Below are 14824 nucleotides of genomic sequence, written 5' to 3'. Positions count from 1 at the left end.
TGTGATTTTGGTTTAGGAGATAGGGTCTCTTTGCAGCCTCCTGGTTGTCATGGAACTAAGTGACCACCAGGCCCCGAATCTCTCTGCCCTTGCTGCTTTAAAGCAGTCTTAATAAATTATGATTGATGCATTAAAAAACAAAAAAAACTCCTCAAATTCTCAATTAACAAAAATGAACTTTATAGGAACTTTAGTTTGCGAGAGAATTATCAACTAACTGGTCAGTTCTAAGGATCCCCCATCCCCATTTTTCCAGATCTGGGACTGCACACATACACAAAAATGTTGAGAACTAAGTCAAGTTCAGGTCCTCATGCTTTCTCAGCAAGAAGACCCAACACACAGCCCTCTCCTCAGCCCCATGGTAGTACTTCTGCTTCTATTTCCTGCATATCTCTTCTGTGTCTGACAGGGTATATAGAACCAGATTTTAGACTACTAAAGCCTGGCACATGGCTACTCTGTTATAACAAATGTAACCTGGGTGAAGTTGCAGAAGGCCTCTGCTAATGCTCATCTGAGATGCATCTTACTTCTTTACTTCACCCTATCACTTTGTTAAGAAATGTCCCTCTTCCCTCATGTCTCAAACCTTAGCTGAAAAATTCAATCAAGAGAAGGTACAAAAGAAACACTGAAGTTAACCTGAAGGCTAGAATTTCCAACATAATTATAGAGCAATCTCTTTCTCCATCTTCTCTAACTATCTGTAACACTGAGCAGACACTTTAAGAGAAACACATAATATCTCCTACTGTCCTATATAGAAGAAAGAAGTATAATTGTGTTGTTTTTCCTATGTTACGGCATATATCTGCAGTCTTCATTACAGTTTCTAAAAAGAAAACCCACATTTTCCCATCAAATTGTTCTCTCTCTCTCTCTCTCTCTCTCTCTCTCTCTCTCTCTCTCTCTACACACACACACACACACACACACACACACACACACACACACACACATTCACACTCACACTGAACCTCTCAGAAAGAAATAATTAAAGGTCCAGTCCACTAACATTGTAGAATATATTTCAATTTTTCTTTTCCTGCTGGCAATGTTCACTGTCTGTAATTATTCTTTTCTCACCACAAACTCTCCCATTTTTACTCATGCCTGGCATCCTTTCCATACCCTTCTAAGCTATAATACCAAAATGTCAAGATGACACTCAGAGGTTAATAGTATATTAAATTAGTTTTTTATTTAATTTATAAACTCTATGTAGACAAATTTTAATCCAGCAACATGGCTACTCCAGCTGGAATATAGTCATGTCTTTAGTACATATCTTTAATCTCAAACAATGCAGGTAAGGTTAGTTTACAGAAAGGACCACCCATGTTTGAAAGTTATTTCTAATTGAGGGGCAGACAAAGTGACAAATTAGAGAAAGGTTTGACAGAATGAGTCAGAGATAGCATAAGTCTCACTCTCAGGAGAACAGCAGCACAAGAAGGAAAAGCTATATAACAGTAGTGCAGAGAGAGAGAGAGAGAGAGAGAGAGTCAGTGAGTTCTGTTCAGTCAGTTGAGTCCAGTGCAGTAAAGTTGAGTTTGTTTATGAGTTCATGAGTTCAGTGCAGGTCAGCAAAGGAAGTTGGAGCGAGAGAATAAGAAAGAGCCAGAAAATCAGAACAAATTGCCAGAGTTATTTTGAGGCCAAGCAGAACAACTCAGTGAGAAGCTGAGAGAAGCCGAATTAAATCAGTAGCTTCGAGAGGAGGTTGAACCAGAACAGCTAAGTTGAACCAGCCAGGCAGAGTTCAGAAAGAACTAGAAAGGGTGAGCTTATTCAGCAATAAGTCTCCAAGATGAAAATCAAAACAGGTGAATAAAGGTTACTTTTATAATAATATGCTCTACTCATTTTAAATACTGCTCTGGTTTTTAAGCTCCTAGAATTTCTTAGCTAACATATACATATATAAATTTATCTCTAAAAATAATAAGCTTAAAGCTCTAACTCACATGGGTCACTACTAAGTGATGTTTTCCTATAAGATAATCACAAGTTAAAAAAGAATGAAGTAGGGCTGGCAAGATGGCTCAGTGGGTAAGAACACTGTCTACTCTTCCGAAGGTCCTGAGTTCAAATCCCAGCAACCACATGGTGGCTCACAATCATCCATAATGAAATCTGATGCAGTCTTCTGGTGCATCTGAAGTCAGCTATAGTAATAAATATTTGGGCCAGAGCAAGCAGGGACTGAGCGAGCAGGGCTAACCGGAGCTAGCAGAGGTCCTAAAAAATTCAATTCCCAACAACCACATGAAGGCTCAAAACCATCTGTACAGCTACAGTGTAATCACATACATAAAATAAATAAATCTTTAAAAAAAAAGAATGAAGTAGAAATGATAAAGATGATCAGATGAAAGAAAGTGAAACAATGGATGGAAAAGAAAAGCTACAAATGATTCAAGTAAAGAGAAAGAAAAAGCAATTACACAAAAGTACTACTGACTACACTTACCTCAAAGACACACAATTCCATGGAAAGATTTGTTTTTTTAAAAATGTATGTATCTGGTAAAGACTCAACAGACTATAGACTTGCCAGATAAAATGCTTATATCTAGTTAAATCACCTGTTAGCAACAAGGTTTTTATAAATTTGTTTGTTTAAATCATAAATATGTCCAATTGCTTCAAAGAAATTACAGTATTTTCACTTACTAAATCAAGCAACCCTAGTGATATAATGAAAATTACAACCTCAATTCCCTCAGTTTTCATACCTGCAAAATGCAGGACTCAATGATCTCCTATACTTCTAAAATCAGATTGATAATTTTTTATAGCTCTCAAGTCCATTGGTTTTCAAATTTCCAAGAATCCTGTCATTTAACAATCCAACATATCTTACGATACTGTTCACACAAATGAATAGCCTCCAGCAGTAGTCCTTCACTGACTCTTTCTGGCACTCTTAAAGGCTCTACCTTGCTCTCTTACCACTAGTTGGTTACTCAGAAACATTTTTCTTCCAAATATATGGAGATGATTTTTAATTTTTGCTTTTTGTCCCTTCAGACAATCAGGGAGTTCATTAAAAGCCTCAAACTTCCAACATCATACTATCTAATCTGAAAAAAAAAAAAAAAAAAAAAAAAAAAAAACAGATCACAGGGGCTCCAGTATATCCCTGTATCATAATATAACTACGAGAAACCTACAATTTCAGAAGCCATAACAGAAAAGAAGCAATTCAACAACCATACAGGATACTAACAACGTATGGAAGCATGCACACAAGATGTACATTCACAGAATACAGGACCAACACATTGTGCCAAAATGCTAAGGCAATATTAATGATATCAATAAATAATGGCATCATCCCATTGGCACCTGGGGACTAGAAATGATCTACCACCTAAGGCATCCAGAATAAAGCCCAGGTAGTTTGACTTCTAATACCTCTCATGGTTTTCCAAGCAATTATTAACAGAATTTCCCCTTCGGTTGCATATGACAGGTGGTTAGAGGACAATCTGTTCTGCCTTTCAGGTTGTTTCAAACAGGATCTCTCATTTTTGCTACTTTACACAACTACTTTTTCCCTGCCTCAGTTATTCAATCATCATAACAAAATTTCCCCTTAAGTTTCCAAAGTCTATCTGGCCCCTGAGCTTCTGTGGGAATTTTCCTGTTTCTACTTCCCATCTTTCTGCTGGAGCACTAGGGTTACAAATGAACACTACTATGCCATCTATCTGAGCTGTCTCCCCAGACCTTTAACCTATTTTAATGATCATTTAAGGGGACATTTGTCCTTACCTTTTGGACACACTTTTTCTACCTCCAACATGGCTACCACTAATGACAAAACCAAGGTTTGATCCCATCCCACTCAAGAACCTATGTGAAAACACATATACTTAAAATACCCAGCAATTGTCAGCGTCCTGTCTTGCAGATGTCCTCTTCCTGGTGGATCACCACTCATGCTCTCAGCATTTAACTGTTCCCTTCTACCTCCTGTAGAGTGCGGATTGGCATTGTAGCTCCAGGTTTCCAATGGCTTTTTATCTGAATGCTTTGTGTTTTCTTGTCGCCCACCAGATCGACTCCAGGACGAACTTTCTTCACTGTACTCTGTGAGTTTTCGAAAATCACAATGCAAAGAAGCCTGAGCCACTAATGGAGAATATGAAGTAGATGATTCAAAATTTTTACTCTTGTGAAATGACAATTCATCTTCATCACCGGGTTTTAAGAATTTAGATCTCAAATTTCCAGAAGATTCTTGGCTGTTTCTTAGGGCATATTCCCTTCTACAGGTTTGTAAAGTCCCAGATCTCTTCCCTGTGTCAGGACCATTAAACTTATGGTTGCTGCTGTTTGCTAGCTCCATTTCCAGGTGTCTGTCCTTTGAGGGATTTTTACATTTCATTAAGCCTGACACGCCACTTGCTTGACTACACTCTGCTCTACCTGAATATGCAGGCTTCCTCCACCGTTCCCAACCATAGTCTTCTCTTTTGTATGCAATTTTTTCAGCTTCTCTTAATTTTGACTGAAATATTTCCATTGACTGTAAGGGAGAATAACAATATACCTACAATTAAGAAAAGTTCAGTGTCTTATCTTCCTCATGCCACTGTATCATGATATACTGTTAAATGGTACAATAAAAATTCCCAAACAAAATACAGAACCATAAAAATCACAATATACTATATTCCAACACAATACTTAAAAAAATATAAGTAGATAAAGAAAAAGAATTCAATCAAGTAAAAAGATTTCAAAGAGAGAGGCACTAAGAATAAATGCCCTATTCAAGAGTGTCACACAGACACAATAAATACAACCGTTAAAAAGTCATAATTAGTTCATACTGCTAACTTCAGATCCAAGAGGTTTATATTATGCTGCTAAAACTATCAATCCCTGTCAATAGAACAAAACTGTTTAAAACAGAAAGACTAATAAATGGAGGTAGGAGGAGTTCAGGTATAATGAAAGAAATAAATTCTTAAAAATCAAATTGACCAAGAAATTAAATTCTCTATAGTTTAGTAAAGAGATCCATGTTTTTAATTTTTATTTTAAAAAAAGATACATGGCATTTGATTCTAGAGAACCTCATAACTATATCTTAGTACTTCTAGATATAAAGGTGGGGAAAAAAACATGAGTAAAAAAAAAAAAAAGGATTCCACCCAAGAAGGGCTCATTTAAATAGATTTTAAGGTTGGGTAGAAAAAGAAAGACTTGCAGATTAAGATATATAATTAGACTCAAAAAAATCTTTGCAAAAACTGGACAGGGAAAGGAGTATGTGATTGGGAGTGTATTTACAGGTAGGATATCCAAGTATAACATTATCTGAAGCGAAAGGACATTAAAATGGCTTAAAAAAATGCCAAAGCACAGTCACACTGCCAATATGCTAAAATATATTAAACTGTGCAGTCTACCAAGATGCCAGCAATCCTTATACCTAAAGGTATACTATAGAGACTCCCCTGGATTATTTATATTTCATTCCAATGAGAAAAATGCTACTTTTACACTAAACATATGCATATTTTACATTTTACACACTTGGGTTTTAAATTCATTATGTTAATCTTAAGATACTGTAGGCTGGGCTGGCAAGATAGATAAATTGCTAACCATACTTGTCACCAAGCCTGATGACTTGAGTTCAATTCTTGGGATGCAAATGGTAGAAGAAAACAACATGAGGGAAGGACAAAACTGACTCCCATGAATTGTCCCCTTAAATTCCACTTGACCCTTTTGCATGTGCACATTCCTACACACACACACACACACACACACACACACACACTAAATAAATAAATAAATAAATAAATAAATGTAAGAACATTTCTAAGCAATATCCTTACATAATCATAAGCAGTAAGTTATTTAAAAGAATATCAGTTTAAAATGTTTCAGGACTCCAAACAAAGATACTTAGTTTTCAAGTAACTATGAAAGCAATTTATATCTCCTTAAAACATAAAAATACTTACCCCGTATTTTTCAGCTACAATATCTTCAAAATTTCTGTTTTCTTTTTGAGCTTGTTCCTTCATTCTTTGACAAGACTTTCTTAGCCAGCTTAATCCGCCATCCTCTACTCCTGTAGCTAAATTCCAATAATAAGTATTAGTTATATTTAATGGGTAGTTACTGTACAATAAATATTTACTGTTTTATCATTTTTAAAGTAAAAAATTAAATACTTTCCTTGAATATTTAAAAGTTATAACAATCAAAATTCACTATATATTTACATGCCTACTTTTACAAGGTACATGATGAAATGAGAAACAAAACTAACTAGAAGTAAATACCACTTAAAAGAACAAGCATAAAATTATACAATACAAGAAAGGTATGGAGAAATCAAAGAAGTGAAGGATTATTTTTTTATTTAGTGAGATAGGACCTTACTATGCAACCTTGCAATCTGCACTCATGTGTACCAGGCTGTCCTTGCACTCAGAGGTATGCCTGTCTCTGCCTCCAAAACCCTGGTATTAAAAGGATGTGTCACCATGCTCAAATTAACTATTATTTTTAACTGGAAGATCATGGAAAATTCCATAGAATGAGCTCAAGACAATGAGTTAGATTTATTTGAAAATATATTATGAGATTGGCACTCCCAGAAATATAGAATCAATGTGCACAGAGAAATGTATCTGAGAAGCAATACAAAGTATAAATAAGTTATAGAAGATAATGCCATTAAGATAAGTCTTAGTTGTGATTAGCAACTATGAATATATGAATACCTTTAATGAACACACACGCTCACCTGTGAGTCTCATATTTTTAATCTAAACAAAGAAATTTAATCAAGGTCTGGATAGATGGCTTAGAGGTTAAAAGCATTGTCTGCTCTTCCAGAGGTTCTGAGTTCAATTCCCAGCAACCACATGGTGGCTCATAACCATCTGTAATGGAGTTTAATGCCCTCTTCTGGTGTGTGTCTTAAGACAGCTGCAGTGTACTCATATAAATAAAAAATAAATAAATCTTTAAAAAAAGTCAAACAATAAAAGAGAAAAATTAAAAGATGGCTAATTTCTTAAAGAAATTTAACTGATTACTTAATTTATGTTTTTCTCATTTTCTTGCCCCAATGAGGACTGCTTTCAGGTTCCTCCAGCTCTAGAGCCAAGAAACACATACAAGCTCCTAATGACATGCACAGGAATCTTCATAGCAAAACAGCCTATATAGTGCCTCAAACATGGAAATATCCATGGCCAGAGAGGGATTATGATCTGTTCTTAAAGAGAATAAATAAGCTGCAACTTTTCACAACACTATGGAGGAATTTGAAATGCAGACAAAAGAATCAAAAAGACAAAGGGTACCACTTTGGCAATGAAAAATAGGACTTGTTACATCCAGTGACAGTTACTAGAAGGGGACAAGAACATTTCCAGGGTGTTAAAACTGTTACTTCTTCAACTGTGTGCTGATTTCCCTTGACACTATATGACAACGTTCACTGTGCTCTCACTTTTTAATGTACGTCAGACTTTGATAAGAAGCTGAAGGTGGTCTGGAGAGATGGCTCAGGGTCAAGAGCTTGTGCTGCTCTAACAGATGACCCAAGAGTTCAGTTCTTACGCCCACATCAGTTGGCTCACTAATGTTTATAACTCTAGCTCCAGATCTGACGTATCTGGCCTGCACAGGCACCTGCAACTCACTTTCCCATAACATCCCAACTCCACATAATCACATAACTAAAAATAACTTTAAAAAACTTTAGAGCTGGAGATATGGCTCAGCAATTAAGAGCGCTGACTGATCTTCCAGAAGTCCTGAGTACAAATCCTAGCAACCACATGGTGGCTCACAACCATCTGTAATAAGATCTGATGCCCTCTTCTGGTGTGCCTGAAGACAGCTACAGTGTACTTATATAAAATAAATAAATTAATTTTAAAAAAAAGGAACAAATGAAGGGGCTGATGATATAGCTTTTAAATAAGCTTTTTTAAAGTTTAAAGACAAAACTAATAGCAAAACAGACTTTTAAATTATATTCAAATTCATTGTTCTCTTTATTCCAATTCAGCATTTACTAAGCAATCTCTTCTAATATAATATGACCTTTCTTTACAGATATTAAACACTTTGTTATTCAAGCTCAGAACTCTAGTGATGCTACTTTTCATTCAAAAGGTTTATTTCATTTCTGTTCTTTTTCTATTTTTTTAATTATATATATGTAAATTATATAGAGTAAGCACTCAAGGAACTTAGCCCAGATCGTCAGTTAGCATGATGATGAGTGAAGATGTCCCAGCAATTAATGTCTTCATTAATGTCCAGCTACATAATTAGATCAATGAATCCAGAGAAGCATGAATGAGATTAATAAAATAACAACTGAGCCTCATGAAAATGCCCTCAACTTCCACTAAAGTTCAGTCCCAAAAGAAATATAGAAAAACAAAAATAATCTGTGGTGTGTGAGAAGGGAACCTAACAGGAATAAAATTCCAACAAATTCAATATCAACTTATATCCTAACTTTAGGAACCAAATTTAATACTGTAAAGAAAACAGAACAATTTACAGCAGCATCCTCACATTCAACTAATATGTTTTTAATGAATATTTATCATTCATGAAATGAATGATAATATAAATAAATAAATGTAGTATGATCAAAAACCATGAATAAGCATGGTTCTGACTAACCCTTTGTACCAAAAAAAATGTTATTATTACAATAAACTCAGTGGTATAACACACTTAATACATAACGATATCTAAAATCACTTTTCAAGATGATGATAAAGGGCTTTAAGAAGGACATAAATAACTCCCTTAGAGAAATACAGGAGAACACAGGTAGACAGCTAGAAGCTGTTAAAGAGGAAACACAAAAATTCCATAAAGAATTAGTGGAAAACACAATTAAACAGAAGAAAATGAACAAAATCACCCAAGATTTAAAAACTGAAATCGAAACAATAAAGAATTAACAAAGAAAGACAACCCTGGAATTAGAAAACCTAGGAAAGTGATCAGGAGTCATAGATACAAACATCACCAACAGAATACAGGAGATAGAAAAGAGAATCTCAGGTACAGAAGATAACAAAGAAAACATTGACAAAACACTCAAAGAAAATGCAAAAAGCAAAAAGCTCCTAACCCAAACATCCAGGAAATCCAGGACACAATGAGAAGACCAAACCTAAGGATCATAAGTATAGAAGAGAGAGAAGATTCCCAACTTAAAGGTCCAATAAATATCTTCAAAAAAATATAGAAGAAAACTTCCCTAACCTAAAGAAAGAGATCTCCATAAACATACAAGAACCATACAGGACTCCAAATAGACTGGAACAAATAAGAAATGTCTCCCGTCACATAATAGTCAAAACACAAAATGCACTAAACAAAGAAAGAATATTAAAAGCAGTAAGGAAAAAAGTCAAGTAACATATAAAGGCAGACCTATCAGAATTACACTAGATTTCTCACCAGAGACTATAAAAGATAGAAGATCCTGGGCAGACTCATACAGATCCTAAGAGAACAGAAATCCCAGCCCAGGCTACTACACCCAGCAAAACCTTTAATTACCATAACAGAGAAACCAAGGTATTCCATGACAAAACAAAATTTATACAATATTTTTCCAAAAACACTGCCCTACAAAGGATAATAGCTAGAAAACACCAACACACAGAGAGAAACTACACCCTAGAAAAAGCAAGAAAGTAATCTCTCAACAAACCCAAAAGAAGATAGCCATACAAATATAATTCTACCTCTAACAACAAAAATAACAGGAAGTAACAATCACTTTTCTTTAATATCTCTTAATATTAATGGACTCAATTCTCCAATAAAAAGACATACACTAACAGACTACATAAACATACATATACAGGATCCAGCATTTTGCTGCATACAGGAAACATACCTCAGTGACAGAGATAGACACTACTTCAGAGTAAAAGGCTGGAAAAAAATTTTACAAGCAAATGATCCCAAGAAACAGGCTGGAGTAGCCATTCTAATATCAAATAAAATCAANATTCAACCAAAAGTTATCAAAAAAGATAAGGAAGGACACTTCATACTNNTCAAAGGAAAAAATCCACCAAGATGAACTCTCAATTCTGAATATCTATGCTCCAAATCCAAGGGCACCCATACTCATAAAAAAAACTTTACTAAAGCTCAACGCATACATCGCACCCCACAGAATAATAGTGGGAGACATCAATATCCCATTCTCAGCAAATGGACAGATCATGGAACCAGAAACTAAACAGAGACACAGTGAAACTAACAGAAGTTATGAACCAAATGGATCTAACAGATATATAGAACATTTCATCCTAAAGCAAAAGAATATACCTTCTTCTCAGCACCTCATGGTACTGTCTCCAAAACTGATCACAAAACAGGCCTCAACATATACAAGAAGATTGAAAGCATCCCATGCATTCTATCGGATCACCATGGACTAAGGCTGGTCTTCAATAACAACAAAAACAACAGAAAGCCCACATACACATGGAAGCTGAACAACACCCTACTCAATGATAACTTGGTCAAGGAAAAAAACAATGAAATTAAGATGAATTCAAATTTAATGAAAATGGGGCTGTAATATCTGAAATGAATTCAAGACCACCCAGCACCTTCCTCCTTCGAAAAGGACTTTTCAAACTGTACTAGCAAGCCAAGTGCAGAGTCACATAAGGAAGCTGGCTGACTAAACAAATGTAAAAACATAGTTTTAGTGGTCAAAATGACTGAGCCTACAAGCTGCCAAAGCAATATTAGCTGTTCTCAGAGAAATAACCATAACAAGATTAGCAATTCTCCTGCCCCCCGCCCCACATTGAATTCTGACAAAGACCACAAACCACCCTGACCTTGTTGCGAAAAATCCCCCTTACATTGATAGATGTGACATTAATAGCTGACCAAAAATGTACTATTACTTTGCTGACCAAATCATAATAACCCACCATGGGGGCAAACAAAGTGAGAGACTAGGCCAAAGGGTTACTTAGTCACTATACAAACTAACCAATGCCTAAAAGGGTTATTTGATACACCAATGAAAACCCTGTTGCTCAAATCTGCCCCTTACAAAGGTATAAAAAGTGTGTTCTTTCTTTGTTCTAGGTCTCTCCTCTAGCCTGTGTGCTGAGAGGGGAGTCCCCAACATGTTGGAATAATAAAAATCCTCATGCGTTTTACAGCGATAGAGGTCTCTGTAGACTTTGTGAGTGAGGGTCTTTTGATGAACTCCAACAACCCTACCTCACCCCAGTCAGAACGGTTAAAATAAAAAATTCAGGTGGCAGCAGATGTGCGCGAGGATGTGGAGAAAGAGGAACACTCCTTCATTGCTGGTGGGATTGCAAGCTAGTACAACCACTCTGGAAATCAGTCTGGCAGTTCCTCAGAAAATTGGACACAGTATTACCTAAGGACCCAGCTATACCACTCCTAGGCATATACCCAAAAGATGCTCCAACATATAACAAGGACACATGCTCCACAATATTCATAGCAGCCTTATTTATAATAGCCAGAAGCTGGAAGGAAACCATAGGTCCTTCAGCAGAGGAATGGATACAGAAAATGTAGTACATTTACACAATGGAATACTACTCAGCTATTTAAAACAATGAATTCATGAAATTCTTAGGAAATGGATGGAACTAGAAAATATCATCCTGAATGAGGTAACCCAATCACAAACGTACACACTCATGGTATACACTCACTGATAAGTGAATATTAACCCAGAAGCTCAGAATACCCAAGATACAATTCACAGACCTCATGAAGCTTAAGAAGAAGGAAGACCAAAGTGTGGATACTTCCCACCTTCTTCTAAGAGGAAACAACATACCAGTGGCAGGAGATATAGAGACAAAGTGTGGAGCAGAGACTGAAGGGAAGTCCATCTAGAGACTGCCCCACCTGGGATCCATCCCATATACAGCTACCAAACCCAGAACCTATTGTGGATGCCAACAAGTGCTTGTTGACAGGAGCCTGATACAGCTGTCTCCTGAGAAGAGGGTCTGCCAGTACCTGACAAACACAAAGATGGATTCTCTCAGCCAACCATTAGACTGAGCACAAGGTCCCCACCTCCCAATGGAGCTAGAGAAAGGACTGAAGGAGTTGAAGGGTTTTGCAGCCCCATAGAGAAACAACAATATGAACCAACCAGTACTCCCAGAGCTCCCAGGGACTAAATCACCAATCAAAGTAAACACATGGAGGGACCCATGGCTCCAGCTGCATACATAGCAGAGGATGGCCTAGTCGGTCATCAATGGGAGGAGAGGCCCTTGGTCCTGTGAAGGCTCGATGCCCCAGTGTAGGGGAATACCAGGACAGGGAAGTGGGAGTGGCTGGGTTGGTAAGCAGGGCAAGGGGGGATGGGATAGGGGGTTTTCACTCGAGGAAGGGGGATAACACTTAAATGTAAATAAAGAAAATATCTAATAAAAAAAGAAAAAAGAATTCGAAGATTGCATATGTTTTATAAATATCTTGTTATATATAAATTCAAGTCATTCTAGGAACTCTGAAATACAAGAATTTGTATGATTTTTTTATTACTGTATATTAATTAATGGGTTTTATTATGACACTTTCAGTGATGTATATAACATGTTTTAATCTTATTTATCCGGTTCATTACTAGAAACTCAGAAATGCCTACGAGTCTACAAAAAATATAGAGATACCTTTAGTAACTGGCAGTGTACAGTTTTCTGATGGGAGACCTGTCCCCCCGTCCTTCCAGTATGGATTCAATTCTCTTTCGAGCAGTTTGGACTATAACAAAACATTTTGAAAGGTTAGAGTGTAAATGTCAACCCAGCATGAAAATGATTACTAAATTTGAAATAGCTAACTGTCAGATATACAAGCTTAGATAAAGCAGTTACAATTCTTTTTTAAGACATGTTATGTAACTTGCAGTAATAATGTTTAACTCGTGTTCACGTGTTTTTAATCAAATACCTCCCATGCCTCACAACTCTCAAGTCTAACTCAGGAGATTATTTTATAAAACCTAGATAAGACATTCTCAAATTCATGTCCTCTGATGCTCTATATGGTTAGTAGCTTTATTACAAACCAAGATAATTACCATATTTACATTTACAATTAGATTGGGAGAAAAAAAAGAGATAAAGAACAATACTGATCACATACTCCTCCAAATCACTTGGCCATATTTTCCACTTGCTAATATATATTACTTTCAAAGTATATTATAAAGACAATCTAAAAAGCCACAAGCTACAATACTTCTATACTTTGTGGGTTCCCGTTTTTTGCATCTTTGATTTAAATCTAACCTGTTTTTGTCTCTAAGGATTTTCCACTGTTTTCTTGCCATTAAAGAGAAACAATAACATCAACACACTTGTTTCATATTTCCTATAGAGCTCTACACGTCTTGAAAGCATTCTTATGATAACTACTTTGTAAACACACAGAATGCTCAGTTGATCGTTCAACACATGACAGTCACATAGCACACAATTGTTCAACTACATTCACCTCAATTTACACATCTAGTTTATGTCTTATGAAAAGTATATTTTATATGCCTGTGCCCAGGTATGACTATGTGAACATGTGCGCAGGTGCCTGCCCAGGCCAGAAGTATTGGCTCTCCTGAAGTTGAGTAACAGGTAGCCACAAACCACACATACTGAATTTAATCTGGGTACTCTAAAAGAGCATCACTGCTCTTAACCACTGAGCCATCTCTACAGCCTGAATCTAGTATATACTTTTATACAAATTACATACTTATTTTTATTTTATGCATATTTTTATGTACCATCTGCCTGCATGCATATCTGAGTGCCACATGTGTGTAGTTCCCACAGTGGCCAAAGGAAGACATTGAAACCCTTAGAACTGAAGTTAATAGATGGTTGCCAGCTGCCACTTGCCTTGTGCTGAAAGCTCAATTTGGGTCCTCTGGGAAGAACAGACAGTATTCTTGACTGCTGAACTGTCTCTCTCTCTCTTTTTTTTTAATTAGATATTTTCTTTATTTACATTTCAAATGCTATCCCGAAAGTTCCCAATACCCTCCCCCTGCTCCTGCTCCCCTACCCACCCACTCCCACTTCTTGACCTAGGCATTCCCGTGCTGGGTCATATAATAAAGTTTACAAGACCAAGGGGCCTCTCTTCCCAATGATGGCCAACTAGGCCATCTTCTGCTACATGTGAAGCTAGAGACACGAGCTCAGGGAGTACCGGTTAGTTCATATTGTTGTTCCTCCTCTAGGGTTGCAGACCCCTTTAGCTCTTTGGGTACTTTCTCTAGCTCCTTCATTGAGAGCCCTGTGTTCCATCCAATAGATGACTGTGAGCATCCACTTGTATTTGCCAGGCTCTGGCATAGCCTCACAAGAGACAGCTATATCAGGGTCCTGTCAGCAAAATCTTGCTGGTATATGCAATAGTGTCTGGATTTGGTGGTTGTTTATGGGATGGATGGGCAGTCTCTGGATAGTCCTTCCTTCTGTCTCAGCTCCAAACTTTGTCTCTGTAACTCCCTCCATGGGTATTTTGTTCTACATTCTAAGAAGGAATGAAGTATCCATACTTTGGGCTTCCTTTGTCTTGAGTTTCATGTGTTTTGCAAATTATATCTTGGGTATTCTAAGTTTCTGGGGCTAATATCCACTTATCAGTGAGTACATATCATGTGTNTTCTTTTGTGATTGGGTTGCCTCACTCAGGATGATATCCTCCAGATCTATCCACTTGCTATGAATTTCATAAATTCATTGTTTTTAATAGC

General features: G+C 36.6%; 1 protein-coding gene across 3 annotated transcripts in view; it reads right to left on the bottom strand.

Annotated features, from left to right (window-relative positions):
* The window catches only part of Cwf19l2 (CWF19 like cell cycle control factor 2), a 73321-nt gene that overhangs the window by 44098 nt on the left and 14399 nt on the right, over positions 1-14824 (bottom strand). For 2 of the 3 annotated variants that reach the window (XM_021206823.2, XM_029543321.1), the window contains exons 6-8: positions 12735-12825; positions 5994-6109; positions 3894-4540 (exon numbers count right to left, since the gene is read on the bottom strand). In XM_021206823.2, coding sequence (XP_021062482.1) covers positions 3894-4540; positions 5994-6109; positions 12735-12825 — 854 coding nt within the window. The remainder of the gene's footprint in view (positions 1-3893; positions 4541-5993; positions 6110-12734; positions 12826-14824) is intronic. The other variant, XM_029543322.1, reaches the window with a different exon arrangement.

The sequence above is a fragment of the Mus pahari genome, chromosome 10 (genome assembly GCF_900095145.1).
Source record: "Mus pahari chromosome 10, PAHARI_EIJ_v1.1, whole genome shotgun sequence".
In the NCBI taxonomy this organism is placed as follows: Eukaryota; Metazoa; Chordata; class Mammalia; order Rodentia; family Muridae; genus Mus; species Mus pahari.
Note: the sequence above shows the minus strand (reverse complement) of the source record. Positions and strands in the feature narration are given on the sequence as shown.